This window comes from Lepisosteus platostomus, chromosome 4, assembly GCF_059453375.1.
Source record: "Lepisosteus platostomus isolate fLepPlt1 chromosome 4, fLepPlt1.hap1, whole genome shotgun sequence".
NCBI lineage: Eukaryota > Metazoa > Chordata > Actinopteri > Semionotiformes > Lepisosteidae > Lepisosteus > Lepisosteus platostomus.
This window is the reverse complement of record NC_142614.1, coordinates 52677680-52691964: the sequence shown is the minus strand read 5'-3', so window position 1 is coordinate 52691964 and position 14285 is coordinate 52677680. Positions and strand designations below refer to the sequence as shown.

Here is a 14285-nt window from a genome sequence, read left to right as displayed (position 1 = left end):
TGGTTTCCAAGGATTTGCTCAGAATCAACAAACATGGCCAGCGTAGCAACGAACACCGATATTAAGGGGTAAGCTAAGGTGCACTCATTTTGTACAATTTAGATTTTTAGAATTTCTGAATAAGTAATTTTTTGGTTAAAAGTTATCTCAATTAACAATATTGAAGAGAAATGAATGGTCAGTTAATTAACACTATCATTAATATTAAATGTCTTTTTTAATGAAGAGAAACCCTTAAGGAATGCAACTACCTTTAAGATGTACTTTTTCCTGCATTATGAATACATTTAATAAGTTATATTATAAATATTTGTTTAGGATATAGCTATTGTAATAAAGTATATTTTTAAAGATGCACTCTATACAGGCCTATCTCTGCTTTGACAGGTTAGTCCACTTGCACCTCCCCATCTTTACACCTAAACATCCCATGATACCAAAGCACTATGTAATGCAATGGAAGAAAGATATGAAAAACCGAGAACTCATACTAAAGGTAGGGGACAAAGATTTTAAACAAATTTCCACTTCAGGCTGCTGTAAGTTTTAGATTCAGATTTCCTTGTGGTTCTACACAGTTTGAATAGAAGAGCCCTCCAACAATCAATGTAAATAATGTGACCACAGTTTATGAATCTTGTGGAACAATGTTCTTTGTATCACATCCATGGACTTCTTTAAATGATTAGATGTTTAAACCCTTTTTCTTTCAATATACAGTACCTGCCTTCTTTTTGGTTTTGGCAGAATGCTGCACTGGCTAAGATTCCCCATGGACCACATGAGGACAGCCTGTACTGGGAGCACCAGGAGAGACTGTGTCATGGGCAGGAGAGGACAGGCAACCTAGACACCACTACCTACAGTTTTCCTCAAAGTAACATGAAAATCCCAATAACGTCCCATTACTCCAAATATAAGAGCTCATTTATCACTGGGAGAGGCGTGTGGGAAAAGGCACAGCTTTGAATTTAATAGGAATTTGAAATCCATTATTTTCAATAAAAATGCCTTGAAGTATCCATTTTTATTTCATTAATACATTAATGTATTGTCCTGAATGCTATGGAGCACCTGCTCCAGTCCAGTAGGCCATCATGTACCTTTTATTTTTATATCACGACACTTCATGCTCCTTCTCATTAGGCAACAGTACAGTTTTCTGCACTCTGCATCAAAGGACACCGTACAACACTCAGACTTCATTTGCATTTTATTTTGAGTACCACAGATATTACAAATAATCTTTTCATTATATTTGTTTCACATTAGCAGAGAGCAAAATATACACCTCTTAAATTACAATTATTTCTTCATGACATAGCTTTTGTAATCAGAAAATAATTCCATAATGAGGTCCTTGTCATCAAAAGAGTAGGGGTTAATAAATCCTGCTTCAAAAGTAGTCATGGAAACAACTATGTAACTAGTTTCATAATTGTTCCTTTATACTAGAGGATTTAGAGAGCATTTTCAAGTTTTACACGCATCACAAAAAAAAATAATCCAGTCTGTGAAAATATTGATCCTCTTAATATAGCCATATCAAAAATATCCCATATTCTAAACAAGATAGCTTTTTACATTTTCACAGAAATAGGGTGAAAAGTTTCATTCCAAAGCCATATAATTTGTGTTAATATGAATTTAACTGTGCTTACCAAAGCCCTCCTCAGCTTTTAGAGCTATAAATAGGAGGACAATGGCAAAAATGTAAATGATTAAAAAATGTGTGAATGTGTCTCCTCACAGAGCAGCATCCATACTGAACAACTTCAGTAGGTAGCTTTGTGACACTGCTCTGACCCACACTACATGATTTTTAAGAGTGTATACCCCTGAAATGTCATTTACACAATGCAGCTCAGAGCTCATATCCTGATGGCTCTTAGGAGCTAAGCTGCCCTGCATTGTGTATTCCTTCTGATTAACCATCATGACTAAAGCTAATTTTACTTAAGGCGTTTGATGACTAAAAAGGAAATGTCTAGTGTAGAATTTAATTTTCAAAATGGGAGAAATACAGAAGGCAGTACCACAACCACTGAAACCCAATTCATATAATGAACAGCACCCAATAGAAAGAAATGCTTATTGTGTTTAACTGCACCATTTCCATTCCTTCTATGAATGAAACTGTCCCTGTAGGTTGCTGGGTGCTTATACCTGGTATCCCTAGTTGCTGGTACAATCTCAATGCGATTTATAGATTACTGGGCAGGTAACCTAGTGCCTTGGAAAACAAAATCCTGGTAGCTATAGAATTTCTGTAGCAAATTCTAGGTCCTGGGAGAAATGTGACTGGGAACTTGCAATTTAAGCCAAGAACGGGCATAATCCAGATGTGCCTTACTGTCTACAATCTTAATACTGCCCTCTGTTGGAGAAGTACATCTATTTAAAGATAAGTTTCCCTCTCCCAATACTATTGTGGAACCCTTTAGTTCCATCAGGCCCATGGGGAAAGCGAATGACCCCAGGAGGAAGGGATTCCCCGTTTAAGACCCTCTTTAACACTAGAGGGCTCTGCCTTGGGCTGCCCTCCAGAGAAGAGGCCCTTGCTGCTGCTAGCTTGCGCCTCTGCACCCAGGGGCTCCCAGGGTTGCTGCTGCCGTCAGAAGAGTAATCCAGGTACCGCCTACACAGCTCCGGACTGGTTTCCGGGCTCTTCCACACCTCGGAGGCCAAGAGCGGAGACACGCGGTGCACTGCCGGGGCCGGCTGGAGGATCCTGGGACTGGAACGGGGGCTGCTCCACGGGCTGCTTCTGGGATTTGACCTCGGGGACATTCCCAGGAGGAGGTTACTGTAAGGGCTGAGGACCTGGCTTTGATAAAGCTGCTGTGTGGGCATGGGAGATGAGGGAGTGCACTCGGACTCGGAAGAGCTGTAGGCAGAGGAGTCTTCACCTCCATTCTGCAGCTGTTCCATTCTCCTGCCAAGTGCAGTCGTGCCTTTTGCAATGGCCCTGTCTTCTATAGCACTAGCTTCAGCTGAAGCCTTTTTCCTGGACCCCTTCCCTACAAGGAGCACCTTCATAGTGCTGTGGGCACCAGAGAGCTCATGGTAGGCTCTTCCTGCTGCCTCCAGATCCTCATACTCCACCAGAACACACTCTTTGGATCCAAGCTCAGGGTACTTGTATGCATACTTTCTGATCTCTGTTGGAAGGTCCTTCCCAGGTCGAATGATTCGGAGTGTGCTAATGGTACCAAAAGCCCCAAGTATCACAACAGCTGATTCAATGCTGTTTCTCTTGAGGGTACTGGGATTGTCAACGGTGGCAGCATCTGGTAGGTTCCATACCAGCAAGACTCTGCTTGGCACCTGGGTTAGGAGGGATTCTGGCACCGGAACCTTCCGACGGACTTTATTTCCTTCCTCATTGACCTCCAGATTTGCCGAGTGGCGCAAAGCAAAGGCTGTAACCCTCCAGTCCTTTGTGAAGTGCTTCATCTTAAACAGAAGATAAAAGAGGTTCAGTCTGGCTCTATCCTCCAAAACAGCATGAGGAGGAAGCATTTTATCAGGCAAAAGTGCTCCACAGCAATTTTGTACTATAAAGCATTGTTCATTTTGCAAATGTTTGAAGCCAAATCCAGTTACCTGTCATGCGTTTACTCTGGGCTTCAGTAAAATGTTCTAACATGGCTTCATTGCACTCCCTGGCAAAATTATACTTTGAAAAAATGATCAAATCAAATTTTACATTTGAAAAAGATTATAAAAATTCAGAACACAAAAATAGCAGAAATGATTTAAAAGAAAAGGTCAGACAATCTACAATAACAAGCCACAATTTAAGAGAAAATAAGCAAAATAACTCCCTCCCCCCCCCAATTTGCAGTTACATTCCAGACATTTGTAACTAAATGTGTGCTTATGTAAAGCTCATGGGGCTTCAGATGTGTAATACGTTCCCATTGTGCATATAAGCATTAAATAGAAAACGCTGGACACTGAAACTACAAACATTAAGATCTGTTGATTGTAAAATGCAAAAACTATTTCAGATACTTAAAAAATGGATAGTTATAATGGAATGGAAAATTTAAAAATGAAAAGCAGTGATGAAACTACAATGTACATTAATATCAATTCAACTGCTCTAACCACCACAGGCTTCTATTAAGTTTCTTAATAGTATCTTAGTCCTTCTAAACTCAATTCTCCATGTAAATGTGTGGTCTTTTTTGTTTACATGATCTAGCTTTTCTATCATCCGTGGTGGAACAATGTTCTTCTTACCTTTTTAAAAGAAGTCAGTAGTTTTATATTAACATAACCCATCTTGTTTCTCTTTACATGTTTCAAAAGGAAAGCATCCTTGACCAGGTTTTCATCAGACAGGTAATACTCTATCTGAGAGACCATCTTTTGGATGAGATCAGAGTCTGGAGGGGTCCACTCATCAAGTTCAGCATCATCCTCATTGTCATTCTCAAAGGCATTGTCAGAAAATCTGGGGAGATCAGTGCACAGACATTAGTTGTAAAAGCAAAAACTATAGAAATTAATGCTGGATGTTTGCTTTTCAGACCTACAACCTGATCTGTGCATTCCCTAAATTTACATTACCCATTCACTTCTCCCGAGAAACCACAGCTACATTATCTAGACATAAAACGAGTATGAAACAATCGTTTTAAGAACGTCATTGTAGGCTTAAAAAGTATTGAACTCCGTTTTAAGGTGCAGTTCATTCGAGTACAAATGTGACCTTCTATACGTGTATAATGCAGACGGATAAATTGATATACACAACCACAAAGCTGGGACAGCCGTCTTAAATTAATTCATTTAAGTGGAACATTTCTACTCTAATAGGATGAGTGTTCGGTAAACCCAGACGATGAGCCGTTTAAAAATTTTGCAGTACTTATCATACAATCTCGTTTCAGATTGCTAAAAACCGAACATGAGCTCGTAATTACAACCACAGCAAATGCTCAAAATACATAATCGTTTCATTTAAGAATAGGATTATGCGCTCCAGATGCAGTAAACTGCAATTATATCACCCATTGGTTCAAACAGGTTTTAATTGTTACAGGATTGGTAAGTTACATCATTTTGTCAACAGATACTTAATGGGATTTTAGCTACTTTTTAAAACGTATAGTACTAAAGACGTGAATACACTGGGATAGGATATCGACTTACAGTATGTCCATTATAAACCTAAAAGGAGCTGCGTGCTTATTAGTACCAATATACAACAAGATAATCGTCTCCTCTTGTACTGAAGACGTAACTCATCACACTATGGACTCCAGAAAGCAATACAAACGATTACGGCACAGTTAGAATAAATGAACTTGGGTTAGATATACCGTATGCATATTCTACAAATACAAATGCTATGCTTTCTTGTCCAAATTACGATATAGGCTATTTATTCTTTACAAAAGTGTACCCGTGCCTTAAAATATGATCGTGCTGCTGCTTCAAGACAAAAAAAAAATATTTCACAACACATGCCAGATAAAACACGTTCTTATAGACATGAATAAAACACTTTTGCCTTACCCTTCGTCGAAGAAAAAGTTTGTTGTGGGTCTGTTTCGCAAGCTGGATTCTCTATCAGTATCTGCGCTATATGCCGTTTCCTGGAACCTGTTCCATTTCGCGTTTACATTGTCGTTTATAATCAGAGGGACAGATTTGCTCATTTTTCCTATCAGGTTCTCCATATCATAGTACAACGGTGGCTGTGTCAGACTCAGAGGGTCTAGCGGGGAAACCTGACAACACAACCGATCCATATCCCAGCTCACTTTTCCAAACTACCAGTCTCTTTGCCTGCTATCACAGTTCACGCAGAAGAAACTCAACAGCTAAATTTAAAGACTCTGAGGGAGACTCATTGGGTTAATGAGCGAAGAGGCAGGGTTTTGAAGTCTAAATACATAGGTGATTGATTTATTAGTACGTTTGTGTGAGTGACGTTTTCAAATATGGTAATTCATTTCGTCACCCTGTTGTGTTTTACCTTATACATGCAGAACATGTATTTCTTTTAAATAAACATTCTATGTCATTGGTTACATTTAATACAATAATATACCGTTTCGTTTTAGGAAATTATACCGCTAACTGATCACTAAATGAGTTTGCACTTTGTCGATTATATGGAAAATAATGACCTAAGCAGTCAAACCTATAGCCTGAAATGAACGAATACGCTTCCGTGACAGGTTCGTGTTCTCCACAATTGTTTCAAGGAAACGTTAAATGGGGGTTGACCTATTACGATGTACTATACATTTGGTAATTCTGAATACGTTTCCTTGGTGTTATTGGTGTGTAGTTCAGTTTTTTTATTCAATAAAGCGTCACGGTGGACCTGGAGCCAATTACGGAAAACAACGGGCACAAGGAAGGGTACATCCTGGATGGGACTCCAGTTCTTCACAGGGCAGACAGACACAAATACGTTCAAACCAGGGCCAATTTTTCCATGAGCCAATTATCCTACCAGTGTGTATTTTGACTCTGGGTGGAAACCGGCGCTCCCAGGAAACCCACACGAACTAGGAGAGAACGTACAAACTCCGCGCAGACAGTACCCCAGTTCAAGGACTGAACCCAGAACTGCGAAGCGCCGATGCAAAACAATCAATTAAATATAATTAAATATCAATTAAAAATAATTAAAATGTTCGAACTACTACAGTGGCACAAAATGTCTTTTTGTTTGCGGGTTGCTGTTATTCTCATGCATGGCACTTTGCCTTGTCCAGTCCGATTCTGAATTCCACGTCTCCCAGTTCCTCGATTCCCACTGAGCACAGGAGAAAACCGAACGTCCCTTTCCCTGAGGAGGGCTTCTAATTGGTCCTCTGCGCGGCGCCCTCATGGACAGGAGTCCTATTGGTTTCACAACTAATCAATCAAACGCATTTCCTACAGATGACGTGATTCCCGGTGTTGTCATCAACAGTTGCGTGGTATGTGATGTTCTTGTTGTTCACTATTGATATTTTTAGAAAGTTACGAAGTCGTCAATTCAGCTCTACAATGGGGATTCTAAGACCATCGGTAATATAACAGTCGCCCTCAGGATATTAATTAATTTAAGCAGTACAAATTTCTGCTTAGATACAGACCACGTAAGTACCACATATTAATGACATAATGTCTAAACTAGCAATGGGGTCTTCTTCATAGTTTAAACTTCCACTGAAATACAGTGGGAAAACATCGTACTGGGGTTTACTAATCGCAGCACACGTCAAAGCAGCAAGATGGTTCATACTAATCGTCTGATTGTAGTTGACCGCCATTGAGCTTATCTACTTGAAACTTTATTTTAATGTTGTTGTATTTTTTAAGTTTACGAAGCGTTCATTTTAAAATCAACCTAATTTTAGTTAATACATTTCTATAATAGTATCATTTTCACACGTGTACATGAGAAATTACATTTACATTCTTTTCATTACAGTAGTACAGTATAGGGGTATTCTGTAATATTATGTTACATGTACATGTGAGTCTTTCGAAATCACCTTTTGAGGCATAGTTCGCCTATGTGAAACAAGTAGCTCCTGTATAACCCTCTGTATTTTTGTCAGTTTACAAATTAGATCAAGTGACCTCATAAAAACTAAACAGGCACACAAGGATGTACTTCAGCTGCTTCTGTGCTTTGTCTTCTTTATGGATGAGTTGGAGTTTAATAATCATTAGGTAAGCAGAAAGGTTTTAAGATTGCTTAACTGTTTGATTTATTTGTTTATTTGTTTTCAAGTGTGTGTATGTCTACCAGTATGTTACTTTCAGTGGGATGTTTTACACAGGCTTTCCTGATTAACATTCTATAAACATGATGTGGCTTCTGTGATGATAAAGTACTTTTTTTTACCAGTGATGTTTGCATGCAAAAATGGTATTTCAGTTCTGTCCCTGATTTATGAGTTTGACCTTTATGGGTTTTTTTATAATCGGATCATTATGTAATTGGATATCGGGTTTGGTTACCGTTGAACTGTTCTCCAAATCATTCATCCATTTTCTAATTGCTTCATCCAATACGGGGTTGTAGGGGAGCTGGAACCTATCCCAGCAAGCAGTGGGTGCAAGGCCCGGGTACACCCTGTACAGGAATCCAGTCCACCTCAGAGCTCACACAGAAAGACACAAACACACTCATACCAGGGCCAGTTTTCACCGAAGCCAATTAACCTTTCAGCACAGTATGTACTGTTTTATGTGTTGGGGCTGAGGGAGGAAACTAGAGTACCCAGAGGAAACCCATACGAACACACAGATAACAGATAACAGCTCGTGAATTGAACCCGGGGTCACGGCACTGCAAAGCAAGGATGCCAGCCACTGTGCTACCATGCTGCCCTTCTCCAAATCAGTTCTATTTCATTTTCACTGCTGATTGGTTTAAGGAACAACTACTGTACATTATGAAACTACTGAACTTTATGAAACAGTGGTTTCTGGCTACTTGAAAGAGGCTCCATGCTGCTCTCTTGTTAAGACTGAAAACCGCATGTATATTTCATTAACATCCTTCATTGCTGGTATGAGAAGCCTTCAGAACAGACTGGAGGAGCAAAGCAGTAATGCTTTGCATCACAATAAAGATCAATTTCCCAGAAACAAATGGTAAAATAAATCTTATAGAGAAAATGTGCTTAGAAATGTCGTATTTAAATAAAATATTACAAAGAAAAGGCATTTTGGTGAAATGGTATGAACAATGGAAAGCACAGTAGTTAGCATTGCTAACTCTCAGCACTAGCGCCGTAGCTTCAGTTCTGGACCTGTGATGCTATCTGTGTGAAGTTTGTATGTTCTCTCCATATTTGCATGGGTTTTTTGCTCTGGGTGCTCTGGTTTCTGCCTTGCACTTGCCGTTTGCCGGAATAGTCACAGTGATCCTGAATTGGAAGAAGCGGTTAGAAAATGGATGGATGGGTATGAATAATATCATCGAAACCACGAAAAGCCACTAAATTAATGCAGAAATAATTTGTTTAGAAGGGAAATTTAGCATTTAGGTTTCTACAGTCAACAATGAACAAAAAAAGCCGTATTAAAAATGATTTATTTTACTTTGTAAATCTATGGTGCAAGTTAACATTTTCGCTGGTATGAAATACACTCATATATTGTCCTAGTTGTTGATGTCCCCTGTTCCTTACAGAATAACCCAATTTGAGTGTGTCTAGAGATAGAGTTCAAAGAACAGGGGAAAATTCATTCTTAGATCCTTTTTGTAAACTTGCCACTAAATGTTGTTTTGATAAGAGTTGATGAGATTCGTGTAGCTGAATCTAAAATCTGTGTTTTGCATCACAAACATTTTATACTGTTTTCAGCTATACTATAGTTATGTTACAGTCCAGTGAACTATAGTTTTGGTTTTAACACTTACACATTTGTACCAGCAGGGGGAATCATTTACTTAGGGAAGTGAGGTTTATTCTTGTTTCTTGCTAACTTATTTTGGGGTAATATATTTAGTATATGGTTTGTCTTGTTTATGCCATGACTTTTTGTATAAACAAGTCATATTAAACCATCTTCTAGAGGGCTTCAGTCCTTCTGCTCTTCATTCCAGTTCTTGTTCTCAGTTATCTGAATTGGTCAACTGGACAAGGATAATATGGAATGATAGAATAAAGTAAATGATTAACTCTAAAACTTTTTATTCCTTGATAGAAGCATTCAATTTTGTCCAGTCAACCAATAATGTGATCAATTATTTTAGAGCAATTTAGCTTGGAATAAAATTGTAGGTCACTTTGTACAGTAGTCAGCTAGACTCCACTGATAGAATTTTCTAGGCTGTAAAAATAATCCCATATAATTTTATATTTTATAGATCCTGTGATGGAGCACCATTAACACAGAATGAAATGTGTAAGTATTTGCATTATGATTTAGTCAAACGAAACCTCATGAATAGTGAACATTTAAAAGAAAACCACTAAATATGAGCTGAATGCACAATTCACATATTTTAAATGTGTCTAATTCATTTTTTTTCAGCTAGCAGTGCACAGCCACTTCATTGTTGGGAGACAGAAGAATTTACAGTGCTGCGCACATGCTTTCTGTGCAGAGATTATCAGATGGTAAATCAATCCATATGTTCATGTCTGTGCCCCGATGTGGATGAATGAAAGGCAGAATGTGAAAAGGAAGTGTTTATAATTAGAGAATAATAAGGTCTTGTATGGTTTTCCTTCCCGGGGATGAAGCAGTAAAGGTAACACTTCATTGGATATAAAGGAAAATGTTTCAGAATAAGAATCAAGCTTTTTGGAATGATGCTTTATTTGCTCCTCTTGGTCTTCTTCTGATACTACTTACTATTGTTAGTATCAGAGTTCATTCCATTGAGCATAGTATTGTCTTTGATTTATTATAAGAAGTGTGTTAAAAAGTGCCTCCTTTTATAAAATTACTTGAGATCACACAATATTCTTTAAAAGACACCAAAATCAAATGGAGTTGTAGGATGTTCAAGAGATCATTGTACAGTGTGTGGATATATGGTTTAATTTGACTGACTTGCTCGCCTTTTCTGTTTTGTACAGAAAACTGAAGCACAGTGTATTTTTTCTGGCTTTGTAGAAGAACTGAAGTGCAACACCTCAGGCCTCATTGAACATAGAAGGTAAGAACATTAGGAGGGTTACAAATGAAATTAGGCCATTTGGCCCATCTAGCCCAATTGGTAGTAGAGGCAAGGATCTCAATTAGTTGCAAGAGGCCAGGGTATTGACCTCTACAACATCACTAGGTATAGTAGCTTATTCTATACTCGCATAGCCCTTAAGACAAGTATTGTTTGATATTTTTGCATATTTTCACATTAACAATCTTATGCCAATTTGTATGGCTGTATTACATCATTCTTGGAATATGGCCTTTCATCTTCCTTTTGTTGTGGCTTATTAACCCTAGGAGATTATTTCAAAATCATTAATTACAGCTTGTGTTAGAATTAATTTATGTATATCTACTGTAAATGATTAATTTTTCCACTCTTTTCAAAATGGTTTATTATATTGTGTTGTTTTATCAAAACTACAAAATATCGTACTGTAAAATGGCCACATTTAATTTTACATCAGCCATCATCATTTTTTCCCCATTGGTTTGGATCCTTAGCCAACTGTGGACAAACCTTTTAAATTCCTTTAGTTGTGATGTTGAATTGGACAATGTCCTTCATGGCTTTCTGACACTGTTCTGCTGTAAGACTGCGCTATTTGTAAAAACATCTGCTGTACACAGCAGAGGAGATTTTAGAGATGTAAAGGCTGTCATTAACTGTGCAATAATAACAGATTTGCTAGCTGAAAAAGTGATTTATTTGCATTTTAGTTGTCGCTCTGCCGCCGCAGAGGAGCTGAAGTTCTGGAAGTTCGAAGGTGCTATGCTGACGTTCAGCACCCTGTTTGCCGTCCTTGTGATGTTCCGCCAGCGCACACTGGACAGGCGGGCTGAATATAAAGTACAACAGCAGATCCAAGGAATATAAGCAAGCTGTGGATGTTCCGGTTCTGGATGGTTCTTTCCTAATTTAATTGTTATTTGTTCGTCTCCACCCAAATGTGAATTTTTTGGTTTATGTTAAACCTACTAGATGAAGGTTTCAGACAAAAGGTAGTTCCAGCTCCCATCGCTTTTCTTATTACAGTGCTGTAAAGATATATTTTTTTCAAATGCGATATGCTGCAGATTAATAATAGAGGTGTAAAAACTACTTATCTTTACTGTTGTGTTCCTGTTTCTTAAAAGACAAAACAGAGCTGTTTTAAGTTTGTGTTTTATTGTGAAAGTCTTCAATATTAGGTTACTGAAGTGGGTGATTTAATTTTATATAGCATTCTTGCCTGGCCATGGGTATACCATAACAAAAAATGTGGTTTATTCAATAGAGAAAGATAGTTTTCCCTGTTTAGAACTGCTAAAAGGAGACAGCTTTGTCCTGCTTAGTCTTCTTGATTGAGAAGGCATGTTTTGCATTAGTCGATGCTTTGGAGTTATAAATAAACTCTCTTTCTCTATTGAGAAACATTTCATGATAATTTAAATTGCCTGCAGATAACATTTTGGATATGTGGTTTTGAATGAAAGCAATATTTTATCTAGCTGAATAGCTAAATTACTACCTCAGACAACATTTTCAAAAAGTGTGTTGCACAGAATGTTTCTATGAAAAGAGAATTCTGCCTTGCACAGTCAAGAGTTAGAACAGAAACACTTTCCAGATCAGGAGATATAGTTTTAATAAGCTTGTAATTCTTAATCATAGAGTTTTTATTGAGAATCTGAAATAAAGTAAAGTTTGCAAAACAATTTTGGACTCATTTCAAATTAAAACTAGTTAATTTGGGAATACATATTACAGTATATACATATGAATAGATTTATTTATATTAAAATAATTAGGACACAAAGTGTGAGTTAAAATATTTGTATAAAGATTTAGATACTTCACAACATTATTTAAAGGTATAAAACCATTAGCAAAAGTTGTCACTTTAGTTATGAATTACACATGACAGCTTTTCAACAGATCAATTACTCTCTGATGGTGAGATTATAAATATTTTAAATACTCAAACAAGGTATGATTTAAGATATGGATTATTTCTTCTCACCACCTCCCAGAATTTCACATTTAAACTACACAATATAGACTTTTTTAAAGTTATGTAAAATATATAATTGTATTTGTTAATACTGCTGAATTCCCATTCATTATCAGAGGATTCCGAGATCATGGTTTGAAAATGTGACGGCTAAAGGCACAACAGAGACATTTCATATTTCCTGAATTGTTAGTGAGATTATTAAATGGGATTTTTTTTAAAAAGTGAGTATGAACAAAAATGCACTTTTGATTCCATGGAGCCAAAGCTAAGAGGAGATTGGCGTGTTGAACATGATTACAAATAAGGAGGCCTCCCACTCCTGTCCCTAAGTTGAGCTCATGAAAGTAGCCCTAGTATTGTTAAAAAAAGTATAAATATGGCAGTTCCCAAACTAGTTATCCAGTGGGCCCAATAAATCATATTTTTATTATGTAAAAAGATGATCTATTAAACTATTCAGGTGTTGTGTTGGGAGAGGTGTGGAAGGTTAAAAATGAAATGATTTTCCTCAGAATTGATTCTTTCACCATCTGGAGCAAATTCAGAATAAAGGGCTTTGAGCTGACTGGTATGAAGACACTCAGTCCCTCTGAACCCTTTAAAGCACAGTTGTAGGAAGGGTAGCTAACACTGTTCCTCTCCTGTAGGCAGTGCTGTCCCTGTACACTTTCCATTGTTCCTAAAAAACAGAAGCAATAGCAAATGTTAGCTTTCACTCACAAAAAGAAAGCTGTGATAGCTGAAACGTTTTCTGTTAACCGACTCTCACGCACAAGATAAAAATCTACTGTCTGACAGATCTTCAGATGACTCATTTGCTGAGTTTACCAATAAACCATGAAAACCCAAAATTTACTGTCCTGTAACTGCTGCTTCAAGGACGCATATGCTTGCCCATTTCAAACACAATTTTTCTGTGTCACCATTTTTCCAAAGTAGCTAATAAAATTTAATAAAATTGTAAAGACCAGAGCCCTATACTTTTGTTATCTAAAGAACAAAGCTTTGGTGATAATTTTCACACTGGATAATATTCAAGTGCATTCAATTTCAATAAAAAGAATGCAGATCTCAAACAGTTTTTGCTATTTATAAGGATTACATTTGTTAAATGCGACAATTTTTACAGCAGAAAAATTGTACATACACTACCGTTTAGAAATGAAGCAAAAGGTTACCTAAGTTTGGGCCACTTTTTATCTCTGTTACTGGTTGATGGCTATCCTATTGAAGCAAGAAAAAAAAGTTAGAAAAGTCTAGCACCGATATCTCTTCTTCACATTTCTATCAAGAAAGCAAATCATTACAGTTCATAGAATTTACAGTACTTCATATCCATTTTTTGCTTTAGCAACTTTTGAACGAAGATTCCAACATTTTGTGTGAAAAAAACAATGAAAAAATTCTGTAAAAAATGATAGATTTAAATCTAAATGATATCCAACGATTAACAATTATCAGAGTGTTTGTTTCATAAATTAGTATAAAGTAATGCATGCCTCCAGACCTCTTCTGAAATTTATGGGAACTGATTCAAGGTATATTCCTAGGAATATTAAATATGTATAGAATGTAAATTCAGTACTATAAATATGGATGCTTAAAATATTTAGAAAACTGGTTATTAAATGAAAATTTCTAAAAAACATCCTT

The 14285-nt window shown here is 37.1% G+C and overlaps 3 protein-coding genes across 6 annotated transcripts; 2 read left to right on the top strand and 1 right to left on the bottom strand.

Annotated features, from left to right (window-relative positions):
• The first annotated feature begins 5 nt into the window (after window positions 1-5).
• Window positions 6-1022, top strand: LOC148673423 (sperm-associated microtubule inner protein 10-like). The gene is made up of 3 exons (XM_088630847.1): window positions 6-68; window positions 388-496; window positions 721-1022. Exons 1-3 carry the CDS (start codon window positions 34-36, stop codon window positions 967-969), a joined length of 393 nt encoding a protein of 130 aa, XP_088486973.1. The 5' UTR covers window positions 6-33; the 3' UTR covers window positions 970-1022.
• Window positions 1023-1195: 173 nt separating this feature from the next.
• Window positions 1196-5981, bottom strand: LOC148673422 (la-related protein 6-like). Its single transcript, XM_088629841.1, has 3 exons — window positions 5530-5981; window positions 4249-4462; window positions 1196-3456 (listed from the first exon to the last, which is right to left on the bottom strand). The coding sequence occupies exons 1-3, from the start codon at window positions 5763-5765 to the stop codon at window positions 2395-2397; spliced, it is 1512 nt and encodes a 503-aa protein (XP_088485967.1). The 5' UTR covers window positions 5766-5981; the 3' UTR covers window positions 1196-2394.
• Window positions 5982-6900: 919 nt separating this feature from the next.
• LOC148673421 (protein JTB-like) lies at window positions 6901-12333 on the top strand. Of its 4 annotated transcripts, none has more exons than XM_088629848.1 (6): window positions 6901-6950; window positions 7578-7692; window positions 9845-9882; window positions 10012-10097; window positions 10563-10642; window positions 11356-12333. In XM_088629848.1, exons 2-6 carry the CDS (start codon window positions 7628-7630, stop codon window positions 11510-11512), a joined length of 426 nt encoding a protein of 141 aa, XP_088485974.1. In that variant the 5' UTR covers window positions 6901-6950; window positions 7578-7627; the 3' UTR covers window positions 11513-12333. The 4 variants fall into 4 exon arrangements, with proteins under 4 accessions (XP_088485974.1, XP_088485975.1, XP_088485973.1 ...); XM_088629849.1 differs by having other exon boundaries at window positions 6938-7041; XM_088629847.1 differs by lacking the exon at window positions 6901-6950 and adding an exon at window positions 6957-7112.
• The last annotated feature ends 1952 nt before the right edge of the window (window positions 12334-14285 follow it).

Excerpts from the sequence above, each read along its gene's own strand:
- LOC148673423 (XM_088630847.1), top strand. The coding sequence starts at position 34 with ATGGCCAGCGTAGCAACGAACACCGATATTAAGGG. Across the intron at positions 69-387 it reads ACGAACACCGATATTAAGGG|GTTAGTCCACTTGCACCTCC; the intron begins GTAAGCTAAGGT and ends CTGCTTTGACAG. Across the intron at positions 497-720 it reads ACCGAGAACTCATACTAAAG|TACCTGCCTTCTTTTTGGTT; the intron begins GTAGGGGACAAA and ends TTCAATATACAG.
- LOC148673422 (XM_088629841.1), bottom strand. The coding sequence starts at position 5,765 with ATGGATCGGTTGTGTTGTCAGGTTTCCCCGCTAGACCCTCTGAGTCTG. Across the intron at positions 4,463-5,529 it reads AACTTTTTCTTCGACGAAGG|ATTTTCTGACAATGCCTTTG; the intron begins GTAAGGCAAAAG and ends TGATCTCCCCAG. Across the intron at positions 3,457-4,248 it reads TACTGACTTCTTTTAAAAAG|ATGAAGCACTTCACAAAGGA; the intron begins GTAAGAAGAACA and ends CTTCTGTTTAAG.
- LOC148673421 (XM_088629848.1), top strand. The coding sequence starts at position 7,628 with ATGTACTTCAGCTGCTTCTGTGCTTTGTCTTCTTTATGGATGAGTTGG. Across the intron at positions 7,693-9,844 it reads TGGAGTTTAATAATCATTAG|ATCCTGTGATGGAGCACCAT; the intron begins GTAAGCAGAAAG and ends TATATTTTATAG. Across the intron at positions 10,643-11,355 it reads GGCCTCATTGAACATAGAAG|TTGTCGCTCTGCCGCCGCAG; the intron begins GTAAGAACATTA and ends TTTGCATTTTAG.